This window comes from Candoia aspera, chromosome 2 (genome assembly GCF_035149785.1).
Source record: "Candoia aspera isolate rCanAsp1 chromosome 2, rCanAsp1.hap2, whole genome shotgun sequence".
Classification (NCBI taxonomy): domain Eukaryota; kingdom Metazoa; phylum Chordata; class Lepidosauria; order Squamata; family Boidae; genus Candoia; species Candoia aspera.
In genome coordinates, this window is record NC_086154.1 from 106,981,992 (window position 1) to 107,001,209 (window position 19,218).

General features: G+C 39.8%; 1 protein-coding gene across 2 annotated transcripts in view; it reads right to left on the reverse strand.

Moving 5' to 3' along the window:
- Window positions 1-4,031: 4,031 nt before the first annotated feature.
- MGAT5B (alpha-1,6-mannosylglycoprotein 6-beta-N-acetylglucosaminyltransferase B) overlaps window positions 4,032-19,218 on the reverse strand; it is a 264,796-nt gene continuing 249,609 nt past the window's right edge. For both annotated transcript variants that reach the window (XM_063296514.1, XM_063296515.1), the window contains 3 exons: window positions 12,268-12,342; window positions 8,572-8,843; window positions 4,032-4,574 (listed from right to left, as the gene is read on the reverse strand). In XM_063296514.1, the coding sequence (XP_063152584.1) occupies window positions 4,376-4,574; window positions 8,572-8,843; window positions 12,268-12,342 (546 nt within the window). In that variant the 3' untranslated portion in view covers window positions 4,032-4,375. The remainder of the gene's footprint in view (window positions 4,575-8,571; window positions 8,844-12,267; window positions 12,343-19,218) is intronic.

A 19,218-nucleotide genomic window follows, 5' to 3' on the forward strand; every position in this document is an offset into this window, starting at 1 on the left:
TTAGTTTTTAGTCTTAATGTGGAGTTGACTTCTTGGTCTAATCTACATCTTGGAGCTGACAGTAAATCAGAAACAAGCCGTAGAGAATTCAGTGGGATTACCTCCCATATGAGTGTGGACAGGACTATGCTCTTACCTAAATGACTCTGCCATTTGTTCTTAAGCAAGGGAGTATCACTTTTTCTTTTTTGACAGATACTGGCTTGAAAATGGTGGGGGTTGAAGATGTGACATGCAGACTCCAGAGAGATTTTTCTGTTTCCCGAGAAGTTTTTTAATTGTTAAATGAGTCTCAAAATTGAAAAGCAGTGGAATCTCATATGCTTTAAATGTAATATCCAAAGAGTAGGGCCCTAATCAAGAAGGCTAGGATTAATTCTCTCTGAATTCATTGTTATCAGAGACCTCCATTTCCAAAGAATCTTGGTCTTTGACTCTAACAGTTTAATCGAATTACACATTGAAATGCTCTTTTGAGACTGCCTTCTCCCATTAGTATGAGGTAGACCCACCCAATAAGATCTGGAAGGGATGCTCCCTCTGGGTCCCAATTCTCATGTTGTGTTTCCGTCTGGCACAATATAGAAAGGCCTTTTTGGTCATTTTCCTCTCCTGTGGAACAGCACTCCTCAGAGAGCAGGTAATCTCCAACTCTGTTAGGTTTTCAAATAATTGTAAAGACCTGGCTATTTCAGAGGACTTTTGAGGTGTGATTTGTGTTTATTCTTTCCTGCTGTGGAAAGGTCTGGTTGTTACTGGGGGGTGTTCCTTGGTACTTTGATAATTGTTATTATATTGTTTTGCTGTTTTAATCGTGTTACTTGATCTGGGAATGTTAGCAACTCATGCACAGAGTTGTGCATGATTGAAGTGGTATATAAGTCCTAATAAATAAGTAAAAAATAAGTATCTCTCAACCCCCAGGAAATACTTATTTTTTATAATATGTGTTATTATCAAGTTAAGGTTCTTTTCCTCTCTGATAAGCAATGGCTCAAATATAATCTCTAGCACAGGGATGGACAATTTCATTCACACTGAGGGCCATACTTGATTTTTGAAAGACCTGCTGAGAGCTGTGCTCTAAGACGTAGGAAAGTTCAGAACAAAAATTTAAATTGAATTAAATTCAGCTAATAGGATTATTTTCCCAGGTATTTAATAACTTCCCACTTCTATCACTTTAAGAACTGCATTTTAGCAGCAAATCTTAGGAGAGCACATCACTCCTAATACCTTAAAATTACAATTTGGCCATGAGGGGTCATGGCTTCCAGCATGTATCACTTCCCTAGAACAAGAAGGAATAAAAATGCTTTTGTTCTTTGCTTATTTTCTTCCCCAAAGCTGAGTGCTCTGCTTTTTCTTTGCTCCTATGGGACTACAGGAAACATCTAACCTTGATGGGACAATGAGAAGAAAGAGTCAAAGACTTTGCCTTCTCTTGGAACACATTAACTCCGTCACTTCAGTCTGTTACTTAATGGCTTCTAAAAAAAATTAAGTACATGGCTAGGACTGGCAATCTAGTGCCCTCCAGATGTGTTAGAGCACAACTCCCATCATTCCTCCCATCATTCCTGACTGAGGATGATGGGAGGGGGGTTGAAATTCAAAGTATCCGAAGGTAAGGAGACAGGGGATCTCTCCTGCCTCCATGCCCCACCTTGACCGCCTAGAGGCAAACTTTAACGAGAGGGGGAAGAAAGAAATACACGTTTACATCTTCTTGTAAAATGTGTTACGTGTTATGATAAATTACTAAACTTAAACAAAAGAAAGAGAGTGGAGGGGGAGAAATAGTTGCTATCACCTAAACCATTGCCCTGCCCATACTGGCACAACACAACATAGGATATACTGTATGGGGCAAGTTGGCACCAGATAACAGCATCTCAGTCCCCAGAATACACATCCTGCACTAAAAGTCAACAGCGTAGATCCCAGATGTGCAATTTTTATGGGCCAAGGGCTGCCTTTATGCTGATGGCTGCATTTCATGAAGTGCATGTAGCCAGAAAAAGAATTTAATTTCATTGCATTTCATTTCAATTGCATGCAATTAAAATCACATTTATTTAGTTAAATAGAGCTCATATGAGGACTCCCTTTCTGTCATATTAAAAAAATCACAACTAGGTGATCCATATTGGAGGTGCTCAGAGAATTGCATTGAAGGATTTTGGAGGGGGCACATGCCTATGTTGTGGCCCAAAGCATAAGACAATAGTTCTCTGGCCCCACGTATTCAAGTTCACAAATACATAGGAATAATGGCAAGGAAAAAAGGAGCGGAAAGATACTTTGCACAGTAAGGGGACTTTTTGAAAACTACTTGGCCACAAACCCAGCCTGGAGATTTGAGCTCATTAATCTTGTTTGTTTTTTTAAATTATTATTCCTGCCTAGAATCATTATAGAAGCTTTGCCCTGGAATTTGAACCCCCGTCTGTAGGGAAGCCTGGCAGTTTATAGTAGTAAATGGTTGCTGGCTATAGATTGGCAGGTATTGTGTACATGGTGTGTTCGAAGGATGTGTCCTTGCTGTGACTTTGTGCATTCCCTCCATGTATAGCAGACCATAAATTCACTATCACCCATAATGATGCCAACTTTTGCCTTGCTGCTACAAGAGTGAGGCAACAAATACTGTCCAATAAAACTGCATTTCTCTGATACCTTTAAATTTTTCCCCTCCCCCTTGCCATCTTGGTAAAAGACCACAATAAAGGTTTACCTCCCTCCCTTCCTCCATATATGGATGGCACATGAGTGTAATTACTGACAAGGTTCCTGATCATTTTGAAACCAAGAGACATCAGTCTCTAAGATGAACACAGTGACCACCATACCAATCAGGCTTAAAAGCAGAGGACGGCTGAACCCGGCAAGCTCAAATTCACTCATTTTCTCATCTTTCCACTATAAATTCCTTCAATCAATTCACTTTTTTTCTTTTTCTATTTTGCAAGCCACCTGAAGATACATACACATTTTATGTGTGTTTCTCCTCATATATTCATTTGGTATGCACTTTTTCATAATATGCATATTGGTATATTGGTGTGCACTTTTCTGATATACAACTTTTATTTATTGCTGACTGTCCTATTACACTGCATTTTTGCACTCTTTAACGTTAAGTGCATATTGTTATGTGCCTGGTATTTTGCAATGCAGTTTGCAGTTCATAAATGCATACTGATAGGCACATACTACCAGCACAGATACTGGCATGTATAGGTATTGGAAGTATGAACGGGCAATCTTCACACTGAAATACAGACCAGACAAGTCCCACCCACTCCCAATGAAGAAACGCAAGATCTGTCTAACTCAGAATGACAGTGAGGAAAACACTGAGGGCCCATCCCCAAACCAGCAATGCCATTATCTTATCGGCTTTTCAATCTTTCAGTAGCGGATATCAAGCCCTGATAGGTATGGGTCTGCCCTGGAGCTCTGGCTTGCAGCAAAAACAATCCAGAACTCACATTAAGTAAATAAACCCTGCAGCGCTGCATCCATTCAGTGAATGCTCCTGAACTTAATGGAGTCGCAGTCTTACTTAGGATAAGGCAGCTTCCAATATCCTACTGCCCTTCTGCCTTTTTTTAATTGCAACAATGACTCTGCAGTATAACAGCATTGCATGAGAGGCAGTAGTATAACCTCTCCTAACCTGATGTGCTCCCGATCTGCTCCTACCTACTGTGGCCTGACAGTGCTATCTGAGGAAAATGTGAAAATCTCCTTTTCATCCCCAGCTTTGTCATATTTTACTGTAGGGTTGGGCAACTGGGTCCTTTCCAGATGTTTGGCATTGCAACGTTCACAAACCTGAGACAGCATGACCAACTGCCAGAGATCATGACAGATGTCATTCAAAACAAGACCACGGGGGGACAACCCATTGCTTATTCCAACACTCCTGGAAAGATTAGCTCTTTCCAAAGAGATAGCCAAGCATTTTGAAGACATACCAATTTTTTTTAAAAAAAAACACAAACTATTTCATGACTGTTCCTGCTTTAATTTGAACGTATTTTCCTCATAAAAAATAATGTTTCAGGAAGATGAGATCCTAAAGGGGTGCTTTGCTTTCTGAAAGATTTCAGCTTGTTCTTCTAAGCATCTTCAGGGGTGCCACATGATTTGGGGTGTGGTAGAAGAGCTGTCTTAAAGGAACACTAAAAGAGCCATTCACCCTTGATTGGCAGACAAACCAACCGAGTCTCATTGGCATCCAAAAATATGCTCCTCCTTGGAATTGTCTTGAGTTCCGGAAACTTCTTGACTATTGCAGAAGAGTTTATGAGAAAACAAAACGAAGTCAGTGCACGTGGTATGTTACCACACACATGCCTCAGTGAAGTCACAAACAGTCCCTGCAGAGTGCCACTTGTCCTTTCTGGTAATCACGGCATGGGCAGAGGCGCTGGTACTTGGTATTGCATCCAGCACAGCTGAATAACAGGGGATCCTTCTGGAGGTAGCACTCCCGGACATTTTCAGCCACAGCTGGATACAGGTGATTCATCTCAGACTCTGTGCTATCGCAAACAATATTGAGCCTAGAAAATGGAGGAAAGACATAATAAGAGCTTTGTGATGGTAGATTTTAGCTTGGCTCCTGAGATGTCATCTCCATGGAAGCAGTATTAAGGACCATTTAACCCTTTACGCAGCAGCAAACACAGGGCTGTCAATGCAAATTCAGGCAGAGAACAAGAACAATATTGTCTCTGGTGGGCATATCTGTGTGATGCAGATTGTTTTGAGGGGTTATAATTTTATACTCGTAGATATTTCCTGAGGGCCAAATCATATGTTATTGGTAAATCCGTGAGTGAATAGATTCTTTTAAAAACTTTACAGAGATCATGGAAACTACAGATTTGTTTTGAATAGTCAGAGGTGTATTTAACTCTCTCTCCCTGTTGTTTTTGCAGTCAATATCACTGACATTTACACATATGCACAACTCAAACTGCTCTTAGCTTAGCAGAGAAAACCGTTACATACAAGGCTTGATTTTATTTTCAGTGGGGATAATTAGGAACAGAAGAGTTGCATGGAGTGAAAGGGTTAAACTCTCTTCTAAACTGTGAAAAGTGGAATGTCTCCCAGAAGTCCTATCCAGTGCTACATGTAGTATGGCTGTGCATCAAAAGTGATTTAGAAGAAGTGCTTTGGACTTTGCACCAACATGAGCAGTCTTTGTTATTCACTAAGGTAGCCTTTCGGGTTTCTGGGCAAGGGTCACATTAATTTGAATTAACTCCTTAAAGCAACAGCCTCTTTTTTTCAGGCTTTTGTGGAAGCTTGAAAAAAAGGTCTGTTTTAATGAGTAGTAGAGAGATGCCTCATTTAAGCATGGTCAGAAACAGTTCTTCTGAATCATTTTCAAAGTGTGCTGAGCTCTGTAGTGTGTGTGTCTGAAAGCTTGTCCTGTATGATCTAGGATTTGATTCAGAGAGGAATTAAGTTATGACACTCTCCTATGCATGCCTAGAGGAAACATCTCAACGTTCAATAGCCTTCATGGCCTTGGTGTTTTAGATTGTAGCCTGTTATGGCAAAAGCAACAATGATCCACACTATCCTAAAAGGCATATATATTTATAATGATGGGATTATTTTCATGTACCCTCTCTCCCAACTTGGCACCCTCAAGATATGCTGGAGCATATTGCTTGGGGATGATGGCCATCCATCCATCAGATTGGAGAAGTACAGGGTATAATTGTTTTTATGTTATTTTTCTTAAATGTTTTTGGTCTTTGACAGAATTTGCCTTAAACTGTAAGACCATATGTTAGGTTGTCTTCAGATCTGCTTGTAGAACATCTCATGGCCAACCATAGTGAAATGACACATAAATTTCCAAGCTGGCAGCTGAAATGCTCTTGATATAACTTATATATGCTTAATCCACACTCCTCCAATATGAGGCCCTCCAGATGTGCTAGCCTGCAACTCCCATCAGCCCAGCTAGCATTCTGGATAATTGGCACTGTTGCCTGATATATCTGAAAGGCACTTGCTGGGGAAATCTAGGTTAAAGTAACATTTGAATGATGATGTCAGCAACTATAAAGAGACCAATGCAATAAATGTTCCCCAGAATCTGTACTTTACATCATAGTAGGTGCTTTTTAAAATAGTAATTGGTTTTTTAAAAAAAATCAATTCACTCTATATCTGTGTCTGAACAGCTTTTAAACATACATTCCTGATCCATGTTCTTCTCAATCACAATCAAAATAACCCTATGAGAATTATTAAAAAATCAGCATCCTTTTTTTTCTTCTTCCTGATTCCTGGGGATATCCTGGGAACCCATAACACAGAAAAAGGTTCCAGCTGACTACACTATTAGCATCAAACTAATAAAAAGCAGAAATGTACAAGGAAAGCAGTGTTTTGAAAAATCCATCAACATTTTATGTATTTATTACATTTATAACCCATCTTTCATTCTGGAGCTTCAGGCAGCATACAGTCCTCTCCCTCCTCCTATTTTTCCTTATAGCTACAACATGGCATAGGGAGGAGGATAGAGAATGTGTGAGAGAGAGAAAAACTGGCCCGAAGTCCTTCACTGAGCTTCTGTGGCTGAGGGTGGACCAGAACCTGGGTCTATCTAACCTAGTCCAACACCTTAACCCCTTACCAGCTGGCTCTCCAATAGCAACCCTTAGGGCTTTCTCTCCAGACGTAACTCACTTCAGTGAAAGTTACCAAATAATATATCCTTAGGTGGCAATCTGGAGCCATCCAGTTTTTTTAAACTACAACTTCCACAGCCATTTGTCATTGACCTGGCTGACAGGGGTTGATGGGAGCTGAAGTTCAGAATATCTGAAAGGTCCCATGTTGCAACCTCTGCTATAGCTTTTACTTTCCTTGCTTCTCAGTAAATGGCCTGCCATCTCTTTAATAAACTATGATTTGAACTGGTGATTCTGAACTAGCAATTTCTCTAAAATGGTTGAATTTTAAGAAGCTAAAGGAGCTTAGCAAGTAGAATCTGAGCTCTGGCTCTTATTTATCATATAAAAATGTCACTTGGACTCAAATTGCCTGCTTGGCCGCCGTGACAAAAATGATAATGCACCCATTTTAATTGTCCAGAGCTATGTATGGAGCTGGGTGGCAGATTTATGTTCTATTAAAATGTCAGTGCCTGTGTGTTCCAAATGCATGCTCACAGACAGAAGGATAAAAAGGAAAGGGGGATGAGAAGAGAATAATGGTGTCTCAAAAACCCAGCATCTTTTCAGCTGCATAAAACTATTCATACTCAATACAACTGGAAGGTCTGTCCAAATATTTTTTGTCTGCTGCACTGTGTACAAAGGACACTAAACAAATGTCAGGGAGACATCTGTGAAAAAAAAAAACCTTTTAAAACAGGAAGGCAGGAAATAAATAGCTAATGTCTCCGAACTATGTGAGAGGCTTCAGGCTTGTGAGATCTACTCTGTGGTCTACTGTGCTACAAGCTATGAGTCAAATGCAGCTAGAAGCAGATGCACATGGCTCTAACACAGAATGAAGGGATATGATGCCTCTTAGCTGATGCTGAACCCAGGGAGTTATATCTGGAGTACCGGTATTGAGCAGAACTCATGGTTTTTCCATACAAAACTTATCCCTGGTTACCACAATCATTTTTCATTCCAGTAACCTAATTTGAGAGAGGGGAATGATTTTGTTGGTGATTTTAGTAAATAATGTGGCACCAAAAATGTACATTTCTTGCAAATCACTGAAAGATACACAAGTTGATTCAAAACTGACTCCTGCCTATCCTTAAGTTAATTGTGCCAGGAGAGCAAAACAGCTTTTGGATTAGGGCAGATGTGGAGAACACTGTACAATTACCGACAGCACCGATCAGCATGTCCAACATGGGGAGACGCTGAGAGCTGTAGTTCTACTGCTTCTTCATTCCTGAAACAAGGACTGATGCTTCCGACCTAGAGTTGGCTCCCTAGATATTTTGGGACAGTCAATATTGATAGTTGCAGAATTCTGGGAGTGGTAATTTCAACAGATCTGGGGTTGGGGGGAGAGTTGGGGAAGGATAGCCTAGAACTTCATGTTGTGCCTCTTTCTTGGCATTGTCAACTAACCATGGCAGAGTAATTAAAATGTTAACATTTGATTCATATTCAGCAGATTTCCCCCCTCCCCCGTGCCCCCAACAGAATTTCTACAACTCCCTGTGAAACAAAGCCATCTGCAAAGTTCAGATTCAGGCATTAAAGTGCAAGTTTTGATACAGTTATCTGAAGCTGTGAAAAGCTTAGCATGCCACCCTTTTAAGATTTGCTATAAGACTCTATCTGGGACACAAAACATTAATTTTCAATATAGTCTTGCCTAAATGTCAAAACTCAGCATCAATTCAGATGATGATAATAAGGTGAACTTTACTACTTCTCCCTGCAACTTCAAAGTATAAATGGCTGCACTGGAATTTTACACCTTTAATGTTCCATAAAGAGGAGGAGAACTTCCTGGGGGGATAAGGGAAGGACACAAGAAAGCAAGCCAACTTACTGCTGGAACACTTCTTTTTTATTGAGGAACTTGAAAAACTCAGGCTCACAGACTAAATTGTGCTGCTGACACGTTCTGGTGCACTCCTGGCCAATCTCAGATATCCACACCTGCATGGACTTGACTGGCGGCCAGGCTGGGGGATTGCTGCTGCTTGCATTATGAGACCATACCAGAACAGTTGAATTGGGTTGCAGACTGAAAGGGCTGAGAGAGCTTTGCATAGCTGGACTGCTGGGCTTGTCTGGCAGAGTGGCAGTAGCACAGAAATCCTACCAGATTGCAGGGGGGAAAAAAAAACCATTTGTTACCCAGACATTTCAAAAGACAGTCCTGCAGATATGCAACCTGACCTATCTGATGAAGCAATTTTCCCTAACCTGGTGCTTTCCAGATATTTTTGGATTATAACTCCCATAATTACTAGCCAGCATATTGCCTGAGAATCCTAGGAATTGTAATGCCAACACATCTGGATGATCCCAGATTGTACCAGAGCCAAATTTGAATATCTCTCATTTCCCCACACAGATTCTCTTAAGACTGCAACTAAATTCAGACTCCATGGTTTTAATACCACTTTCTCCTTGCCCTTTTTTAAAAATTGCTTTGGCTATCCTTTGCCAGGGGGAAAGTTCTAGAGAACTCAAAATCTTACATACTGCTTTGTGACCTGGAATTGGCCTAATAAAGTTATTACTATACAGTTGCATGGAAAAGTTTAGCCTCCCCCGCATTCAATGGTATGTTGCAATGAATCCCAAAGTGAACAGAGGCGGACACTACCTCTACATTGGGCAAGTTAAATACAACCTCTTTCTCCAAATTTGAATGCATATGTACTCTTTATGTATCATTGTTTAGAGATTCAAAACAAGAAAACGAAATATGGCAAGCATCGACATTTGAACACTCTTCCCATTGATGCAGTGCTACTTTTTTCCCCCTGGAAAGTGATTAACTAAACCCTATAATTAGCCAGAAGACAATTCTACAGGTGAACAAATACTCAGACTTTTCTAATCTCTCAGTTTGTGCTTTGCTGGCTGGGGAGTTCTAGGAGTTGAAGTCCACACACCTTAAAGTTGCCACAGTTGAGAAACACTGTTCTATCTACTTTCAGCAATAATGGGCTCCTCTAACCAGCTGTCTGAGCATTTGAAAATGAAGTTACGTCACTCTTACAAAGCTAGGGGGGGCTGTTTAAAAAAACTGTATGCCTCCAGCTAGTAATTTCTATTGTGAGAACTATTATTAAGAAACGGAAGTTACATACTGTAACTATTAAAGTCAAGGCAAGATCTGGAAGACGAAGAAAACAATCTTTACTAGCACTGTCTTAAAGCTGGTCAGATCTGCAGAACAAAACTCACAGATCACTGCAAATAACCAGCCAAAAAGTTAAGCTGATGCTGGAATGGTTGTCCACTGGTCCACAGAATGGCATTGCTTATACAAAGGTGATTTGCATGGGAGAGTAATCAGAAGGAAACTCTTTCTCCAGCCTTCCATCATCTAGTATGCAAAAGAAAACCTTGATAAAATATTTCAGAAAAAAGTGTTTTGGACTAATGAAGCAAAAATTGAATAGTTGGGCCACAACCACACAAGATACATTTGGAGAAAAAAGGGCAAAAGGTTTGAACAAAAGAACTCCTAGACAACTGTTAAGCACAGGGGTGAAGGTGAAAAGAAATTAGATATTTCAGCAGGACAACAAACTGAACGTCCAAATCAATCATGAGGTATTTACAAGAAAGAAAACAAATGTTTGGAATGGCCTTCACAGTTCCACCACACTTGAGTCTTATTTAAAATCTGTGGGAGATCTCAAATATGTGATGCATGCAAGGAGACCTAACAATATTTCTGAGCTAAAAGGGTTCTGCAAGGAAGAGTGAGAAAAAAACCTTCAAATTAAGAACAGAAAGGCTTTTAGCTGGCTACAGGAAATTGTGGAAGCTGTTATTTTTGCCAAAGGAAGTGTTACAAAATGCTGAATGAAAGGGTGTCCAGACTTTTGCACTTGCCATATCCTCTGTTTTCTAATTTTGTATCTATAAATAATTGTACATAAATAGTAAGTATGCATTCAAGTTTGCAGAAAGACATCATGGTTAAATTGTTCCATGTAGCGGTATTGCCTCTGTTCACTGAGGAGTCACTGAAGCATACAATTTGACCAGCAATTCCTAAGTTTTTGCCTGCAACTGCAATAGAGCCAATTACTTATGGCCAACATGGCTACCTTTGCTTTTACACAGAAGTAAGTCTCATTAAATTTAAACCTGTTCCTAAATAGAGCAGTCCTATTCATATCCTTCCAGAGGTAAGCCCCATAGAGTTCATAGGTATTACTGCTAGGTAAGTAGGTATAGAAATGCAGCTCTGTGAAATGGAGCTTATACCCACTTACTAGAAGCCTCATGTGCTTATTCACCAGTTAAGAGATGCATTGAAGGACTGAATTCCAGGACCACTGGCAGTAGTTTTATAATAGATTGGTATCAACCTTGTGATGCTATGGATATTTGGGGGCATTTCTTTAAGCAATCTTTAGTTATATCTAAAACAAACTGAAGTAACTCAAAACTGTGGATCTAAGTTACCTTGCCAGGTCTATTTATCCTCTACTGAAGTTGCTGATGTGCCTTCCAGAATAGATTTTTCTCTCCTTGAGATGCAAAACACTTTTCCATGGTATTGACTTGGTCAGAGAATAACAGGGAAAAATTTACACTCTGCTCTCTGTGCGCAAAAGGGGCTAAGTTATGCCCTTAGCTTTTATTCCAACAATAATCACAACATTATTTCCAGGATTAAAAATGGAACAGTGCGCTGGTACTCTGTATGATATTAAAGCATATCTTTTTGCCAATTAACAAACTGAAAAAAAGTGTTGAAAATAACTGTCATTACTGTGGATAGAGGGAACCCAATTATACAGGAATAGATGAAACATGTTTCTGAAGAAAAAGCTCCAGAGAAAATGTATGTTTAAAACAGCTTTTTCCCATTTTGATTGCTCCAAATTTTCTGGACTACAGCTTCCAACATGGCCAAGAACTGGCAGGAAAGGCTGGAGAAAGGAATTCAGTTCTACTGATCATTTGGAAAGCCAAAATATCTCATGTGGGGATTTCCTCCAGAGTCCTTCTCCATATTTTCATTTTTCCATAAGGAGCCTCAAAAGAAGGGAAGGAAAACTCCCTTTTCACTGTAGCCCACTAGAGAGAAGTGGACGACGTTCTTGCTTTGCTTTTTATTATTATTATTATTATTATTATTATTATTATTATTTAGAATTATTTTTATTTTGTCTCCAAAGATACTAGGGGCATGGCCAATGAGATCTGGATATTACTGGAGTATATAGGGTCAGTTTTCAACTCATTTGTTGAAAGAGAAATGGGTCCCTGATTTCTCTCTTAAAACCCTTGGCTCCCCCAGACAAAACAGAGCTCAAAATTTGGCCTTGCCCACTTCAGTACATTTAATTTAGAAGCTAGTAAATATTTAAGCCAGCTGAAGGTTATGTTAGCTGAGGAAGATGGGAGTTCTGGTCCAGCACAGTGGGAAGAACTAGGTTGCTGAGAGCTATTTTATACTACATAAACAAAATTAATGATCCTAGGCTCATTCATCTCTGCTGGGTTGAGTCAGAAAAGACTGTGGAACAAGATGAAGATAAGTTACCTGGTTCTGAATGTAGGCATGAATTCGCTCTAGCATTCCTTCGGATGTGTATTCATAGGGCAGGTAAGGATCAACCTGGAGGAATGGAGAGGAGCAAGAGACGTAGGCACGAACAAGTTAGACTAGAATAGACTATCTCCACCTTCTGTCAAGAAGCTATGACAAATGTGGCATTCTATCATCACGATGTCTAACATCTAACATATGAAGAAAATGTAGTGCAAATAGGCAAATTTGGCTGTATTTACAATCTTTAGCGTAAATAGTTATATCTTAGCTTTTTTCATAGTTAAAAGTGAAAATATCATCCTCATCCTCATCTACATATTATAGCCTTTAAACAGGTTTTGGCCATGGCATATAAAAACTATCCAGTCTATATGTAAAGCCACTTAGCCTAATTATATATTTTGGTCAGTAATTAGATTGAATTGCCTTTTAATGCAACTCTTAGAATTTCAGCAAGTGAACAACCAAGATTCCTGTTCATTTCATGAAGACACATTGTCCAAGCAAATACTCTCTGACACAGACAATTGGCACGTGGAGTGGGCAGTAGGAGCTAACTGCACAGGCCACAAAAGCGTGACCTCCATTGCCTGGAGCCACCACCTAGTTCTCATGCAGGTTTAGAACTTCTAACCAAAACTACAAAGCCACAAAGAGATTTTCAGAAATCTGATGAAACTACTATATTGATCAAACCCCAGATTTTGCAATTACATGTGACCATCTGCTGAGATACAAAGATTTTTCAGATCAGTTCACTAACATGTTCCAATCAAAACTATTGAAGTTGGCTGTGTATTAGACTCCTAGCACATTCTTCTGGGCCTGGAATATGTAGACTATTCAGTTTCTAGCTTACATCTTAGCAAGCCTTAGCACACATTCTCCCCCCATCCCGCCCTCCTCCTCCTCCTCCTCCTCCTCCTCCTCCTCCTCCTCAGAAATGCTGGCAAGACTCCTGTTGGATCTGTCAAATAGACTCATGATGGCAATGACAGCAGATGCTTGCATCCATCTGCTACCAGCAAACAATTGAATGAAGTGCCTCCTTGTATGGCAAGAAGGCCAAGAGCAAACAGATTCACTAGGACCAGTGGTTCTAATGAGCCTTTGTTTTCTCTTTCTCCTTTCCCTTTATTAAAAAAGAAAATAAATATCAAAGCTGATAAAAATGTGCCAGCAAAAAATCAGAATAAATGTAAGTAATTAAAAGTGCATGGCATTCTTTCTTCTTCTATCCAAGGCCTGCTAAATGCTTTAGCTAGGCCTGTGCTTCTAAAGCATAGCATTCTAGCTATGAAGCCCTAAGGGAGCTTGAGTCCTTAAATAGCTTATCAGCGAGGAATGACAACAGGATGGATTCTCTCTGTCAAGATCTCTGATCTTAAAGCTTCTTGACGATCCCCACCTATTGCTTCTCATTTTACCCTCAGAATATAAACTTTGAGTAGGTTCTTCTGGAGCATCCTCTGATCCTGACTAAGCATTTAATAACTCTGCTGATTTCTCCATGGATTCAGATTTAAGAGCAGCCAAGTCCTTGAAAGACTCAGCACATTGTCCTGAGAGTAAGGCCTGTTCAAGGAGCTTTTAAGAAGATGCCACCAAAAGAAAGGTAATCAGGACTAGCATTACACTTCCGGTGGGGACATGGCTGACTGAACAGCTGTGTCCACAAGCTCCACAGACAGAACTGACAGTGGTGGTTCCTTTTTGGGCTCGGGCAAGCTTTTTCCTGAAGTCCAAGAGCAATTTCATGAAAGAAAACACTTGGAATCATCCCATTTGGCCTCTGGAACAGCACCTTGTAGCCTGAAAATTGCAAACAGCATTTGCACTGATCGGGTAAGAGTTGCCGGGAAGCTGGAACATCATCATTTCCAAGCCACGCTGTAGCCTTAAGGGACACTAGGTCAAGCCACCCCATTTCTAAATCACCCTATAGATAGATAGATAGATAGATAGATAGATAGATAGATAGACAGACAGACAGACAGACAGACAGACAGACAGACAGACAGACAGATAGACAGATAGATGATAGTTATGTACCCTGAGAGAGACTTTCTACAGCAAAGAGAAATGATCTCTCTTGGTATTTGTCATTATTTTTGAGATTAATTTTCAAAAATCTTTTTAAGCTTTGGCTTGTTTTCCCATTTAGATATTGAGGAGGATTGAAAATAAATAATTGTCTCCCTGCTATTATTTTTGTATTGAATTTGAAGGATTTAACATTTTCCTACATGTTGAATCTGCTGTTTCGAATCTTCAGTTTTCTGTTCACTTTCTCTGAAAGCTGCTTGTTAGCATACTGTCTCTTGTGTCAACAACTTTTGGAGATTTTCCATTAACTCATTAACTCCTACTTTTGCCAGTCAAGTATCTAGGGGGTGCCATGATCTACTGCCTGAAACATTGAGGATTTCAAGGAGACTTTCTCAGAGTTTCATTGTGGGCTTCTTTGTGAGTTTAAACAGATCATTTATGATACCTGTCAAGCTATTCTGCAAGATATTTGGGACATTGCAGAAAATATCAGCTTTAAAATGTTTCATCTGGCTGAGGAGGTTGTGGAAGAAGTTGATTCTAGTGAAAAAGGAGATGTTTCTTCCAAGAGCGAAATTGAAGCTCTTGTTGTACCAGATGACCAGATTTTGGTGTTGAAGGAGTTAAAAGAACAGACTGAATTGCAAATCACAAATGCAGTTGTTTTTTTGATGGAAAGTTATGGGAAAGAAGAGGCTCTGTTCTGTGGGAGGTTTTTTACTGAGAAGTCTGAGTTTCCAAGGGGGCAGTTGGGCTGTTTGATTTCTGTGTGAAAAACACCTTGTGTATAAATTGGAGATATGTAAATGTCTTGGTTTATTCTGAGGTGGGATAGAGAATTAAGAATCTTCATTTGGATTGATATTAAGGCTTGTATGATTTCATCTTTCTTTAATGATTTGGATTAAGATTTACTAATTGCTTTTAGGTTTGTTTAATTTTTAAGATTTATAAGATATAATAATAATTGCTTGGTTTTAGGTTTAATAGGGTTAAGATTGTTATCGTATTATTAATTATAAAAGTAAACAATTTAAATGTTTTTATAATTTGATTTCTATTATAGTGGACAGAAATATATAGAATAGTGGTAGGAAGGAAATGCTGGATCCTGATACTCAAGAATACTTTGATACAACCATCATTTCAACTCACAAACCAATTGTCAGAATTGTGCAACTTATATACACTGCCAGGAGCCAGTATATGACCAGTTTCATTCTATATTGGGACTCATCAGATATGCATAGACATCTTTTCTATAGTGTCCTAACAGTCAGGAATCACGCTGAGATGAGGAATAGGTCTCTAGTGTTTATTACTGCTACATAAGACAGAAAATCCTAACAAACTGAAGAAGCGTGGGAAAAACCCAGAAAGATAAACCCCAAAAGTTAAGGCAGGTCTGATCTGTGTCTCTTTGAATGGCTGCTTAACTCCTCAGTACTACGCATGCGTTTTCCCCCCTGGATAGAGGCCCCTTCCTGCTCTCCATCAGTACTCATGACATATAGGGTTCAAACTGTCTACCAAGAATTGAATTCATGGATCATTGCACTTAAGATAACCACATCCAGTACATTAGCTTTAGGAGCTATTCAGGTCCTAGTGCTCAGTGAGGGATATATATAGAATCTATCAGAATGGTATATATGGTACACCTTCCCTTAAACTTTCAAGGGGTTGGGGGGAATGAAGGGAGGGCTACATTATAATGTAACATGAGCTTCTATACCAGTTGTATCTCTCTGAAAGTGTAGAGGGCATAGGGAATGGCCTTGAAGGACAGAAGGAAGAGCTACTACCAAGACAATGATCAGACAAACAGGGCTTGAGCCCTGGTCAAGAAAATAACTTGAGAAAACATCTCAGACAAGCCCCTCCCTAATTCACAGGAAGATAAAGTGAGAGAGGGAAGTACTATACACTCAGACTTCCATGATTGTGTTACTATAGCTGTTGCAATAAAAGTAGTCCTGACTTATAAGGCTTTGCTTTCTCAGTCTGGTCTACCCTGTAGGGCTGACAGAAAGCTTAAGGGAAGGTGCATTGTATAGACCATTCAGACACATGACCAAGGTGACATGGGCTTCCTCTAAATGGCCAGATAGGGAATACAAAAATGGACATCTGTTCACTGGATCTCCAAATCCTCCTGGGCTGCTACTGAGTCAAAAACAGATTAACTCAGCTACCCAAGGCAGAAGCCAATGTAGGAACAGAGGGGCACAATGTTGACCCAGAAGTGACACCAAAATCATTTAGGTTGTCCCCTTAGTTACTATTCTCAGAAGTCCTACTTGAACTTGGAAGGGAGTTCAAGTAGGGCAATTGAAGTCCTATTTGAACATGAAAAGAAGTCAGTGGGTAGGACTTATTCACGAAAGGCCTCTTTCCTTTTTGTACATAGTAAGAGCATTGTCAAACCCTGAAACAACAAGGATAGCATTTCAATTCAGTTCTGAAATTTAATACAGGCAGGCAGCAGAGTTTGTAGCATCTGGGCAGATGGCTTAAAGGCTGAATAAACCTCTTCCCTCCTGCTATAGAAAATAGCCCAAGAAAGAGTACAGTCATTTCCATGTTTTACCAACAATTGTTCCTTTCCCCATCCACCATCATTCTACTTTTTTTCTTTTTCTTGTTTAGCATGTTGAAAAGGGAGCAGGGAGTACTGAGCAGTCTCAGTGGATATTTTGTATTTTCAATTTAAGTTTTATTGCACCAGAACATCAAACTGTATGTAAAAGGGGTCCCTGCCACAGAGCAAGATTAGCATTTAAATGGAGGATATCTTTAGTTCCCAAATCCAGCAGGTCTAAAAGAAGAGAAGGAGAGGGAGACACTAGAGTTACAGCATTAGGGAACATAAACATTGGCTGGCATCCTGCCAACCTTCAGTATTGTGAATGCTAAATATTATGGATATTTGAACCTGCTTTGCTTATGGAATTTTCTTCTGCAGCCAAACCATTTCCTGTTTGTTTGTTTTCCAATTAAAGATAAAGTGAAGTGCCTACTAGTGCCAGACTGTGTCCTTTTCTTCTAAACTCTCCTCCAGCTCTCTGGGTCAGATTTTCAGGTTCTGGGGGAGGAAAAAAACTAGTGAAAGTCTCTCCTCCTCCCTTCTGTCAAAGGGAGTGTTGTGAGCCAAACTCTACTCAGGAGGTGCTTCTGCCAGTGACAATTCAGACCAGTCTTGCAGGTATATGGAAAAATTACTTCAGAATGGAACAATGGCATTTTCTTAAGAAGGCCAAAGACACTGGCAATTAATCTGCAATTAACTCTGGTAAGTAATCTGCAATGTAGCTTGACTATGCTAAATAAACAAATTAGCATAGCCCTTCCACATTTGTACAAATTATACTGTTGGTTGGGATCACTGTGGACAAGAAAAAAAGAACCGTAATGGCACTCCAGCCCATTTCTAGTGGAATTCCTACAAAAGATCTCCCAATCCTCCAGTTTCTGAAATTTTAGAAGAATTTTTTTCCAGAAAAGTAGAAATTTACTTTTTCAGAAAAAGAAGCTGACTATTTCAAGATAGCGAACTCTATTTCCCAGAACTAATATTTGCATTTGTATAAAAGGATATTTGCACTGAAGTGCAAGGAATAAACTACACAGAGTCAGTATTTAGATTACTACCAGTCCTATACCTCAAAAGGTGACAGCATGTAGTCAGTCTAGACTGGACTAAGAATGAACGCACACACGCACACACACACACACACACACACACGTAGCATCTATCCATCCATCCATCTCCTGGAAGGAGGCAATGGGAAACTACTTCTTCCAAGATAACTCCATAGATGAAGTCATCAGGAGTCAAGCTTGATTCAGGGATGTCTTTCACCTTTTTGCTAGCTCTGTACCTCCATAAAGTGATGGTCTTCCTGGTGCTTGGACAGTGGCAGTAAATGGGCCCTAAACCAAGAGAGTCTTCTGATTTATGACCTATTTTCAGTCCACTGGTCTAGTCATATATTCACTGGAGAGAATTATTTCTTCTCTTCTGATGAATGAGTCAAACTGAAACTACAAAGGCTGGGAGAGATAACTCTTAGCAACCTTCTGCCATAAATATCTCAGCAGAGAGTTCAGCAAGGCTGGAAATTGTACCCATTATATCTAATTACAGGTGCAAATGGTAATCAGTTTTGACATAGCAACAGGAATTGATACGGCCTATGAATCATTGAACTTGCCCCAGTTTGATTGGGTTACTTTCAGACAGCAAATCGCAGGATGCTTCTGTGGAGCTCTTAAAGGCTGGTCATAACCCAGATCCTTCCTAATGGAGAACTCTGCATTGTGCTTGACTTTCACTTACAGAACTAACTTTTCTATGACATATTTCCAATCCAGAAGCATTAAAAAAAAGTGGGGGGAGAAAATTCTGTTTCTGGGGCATTGATGGTAACACTGCTTTTCACCCATTTCAAGCCATATGCCAGAAGTCCTGGCTTCTTTTCTGGTATAGACCTGAAGACGACCAGAGAAGGAAGACTGAAGAGCAGACTGCAAGTAGCTGAAGGGCCACAGAGGGCAGATGCCACCCTAGATTATTACCTGATGTAAACTAGTTTTAGCTTAAAATATGTGGAAAGTCAATGTATATGCACAAACATAGTGACAAGGACACCAGAATGAGAGAAGGTTAAATAAATCAGAGGATCGTTAATGTCAAAGAGGGCAGTAAATACTAATGTTCTCAACTTATTAAAAGTCATGATTTTACCAAATTTATGCTCAGAATAGCATACAAGTAATAATCTCCCCCTTTCCCCATGTTGTTTATTCATTTAGTTGCTTCTGACTCTTCGTGACTTCATGGACCAGCCCACACCAGAGCTTCCTGTCGGTCGTCAACACCCCCAGCTCCCC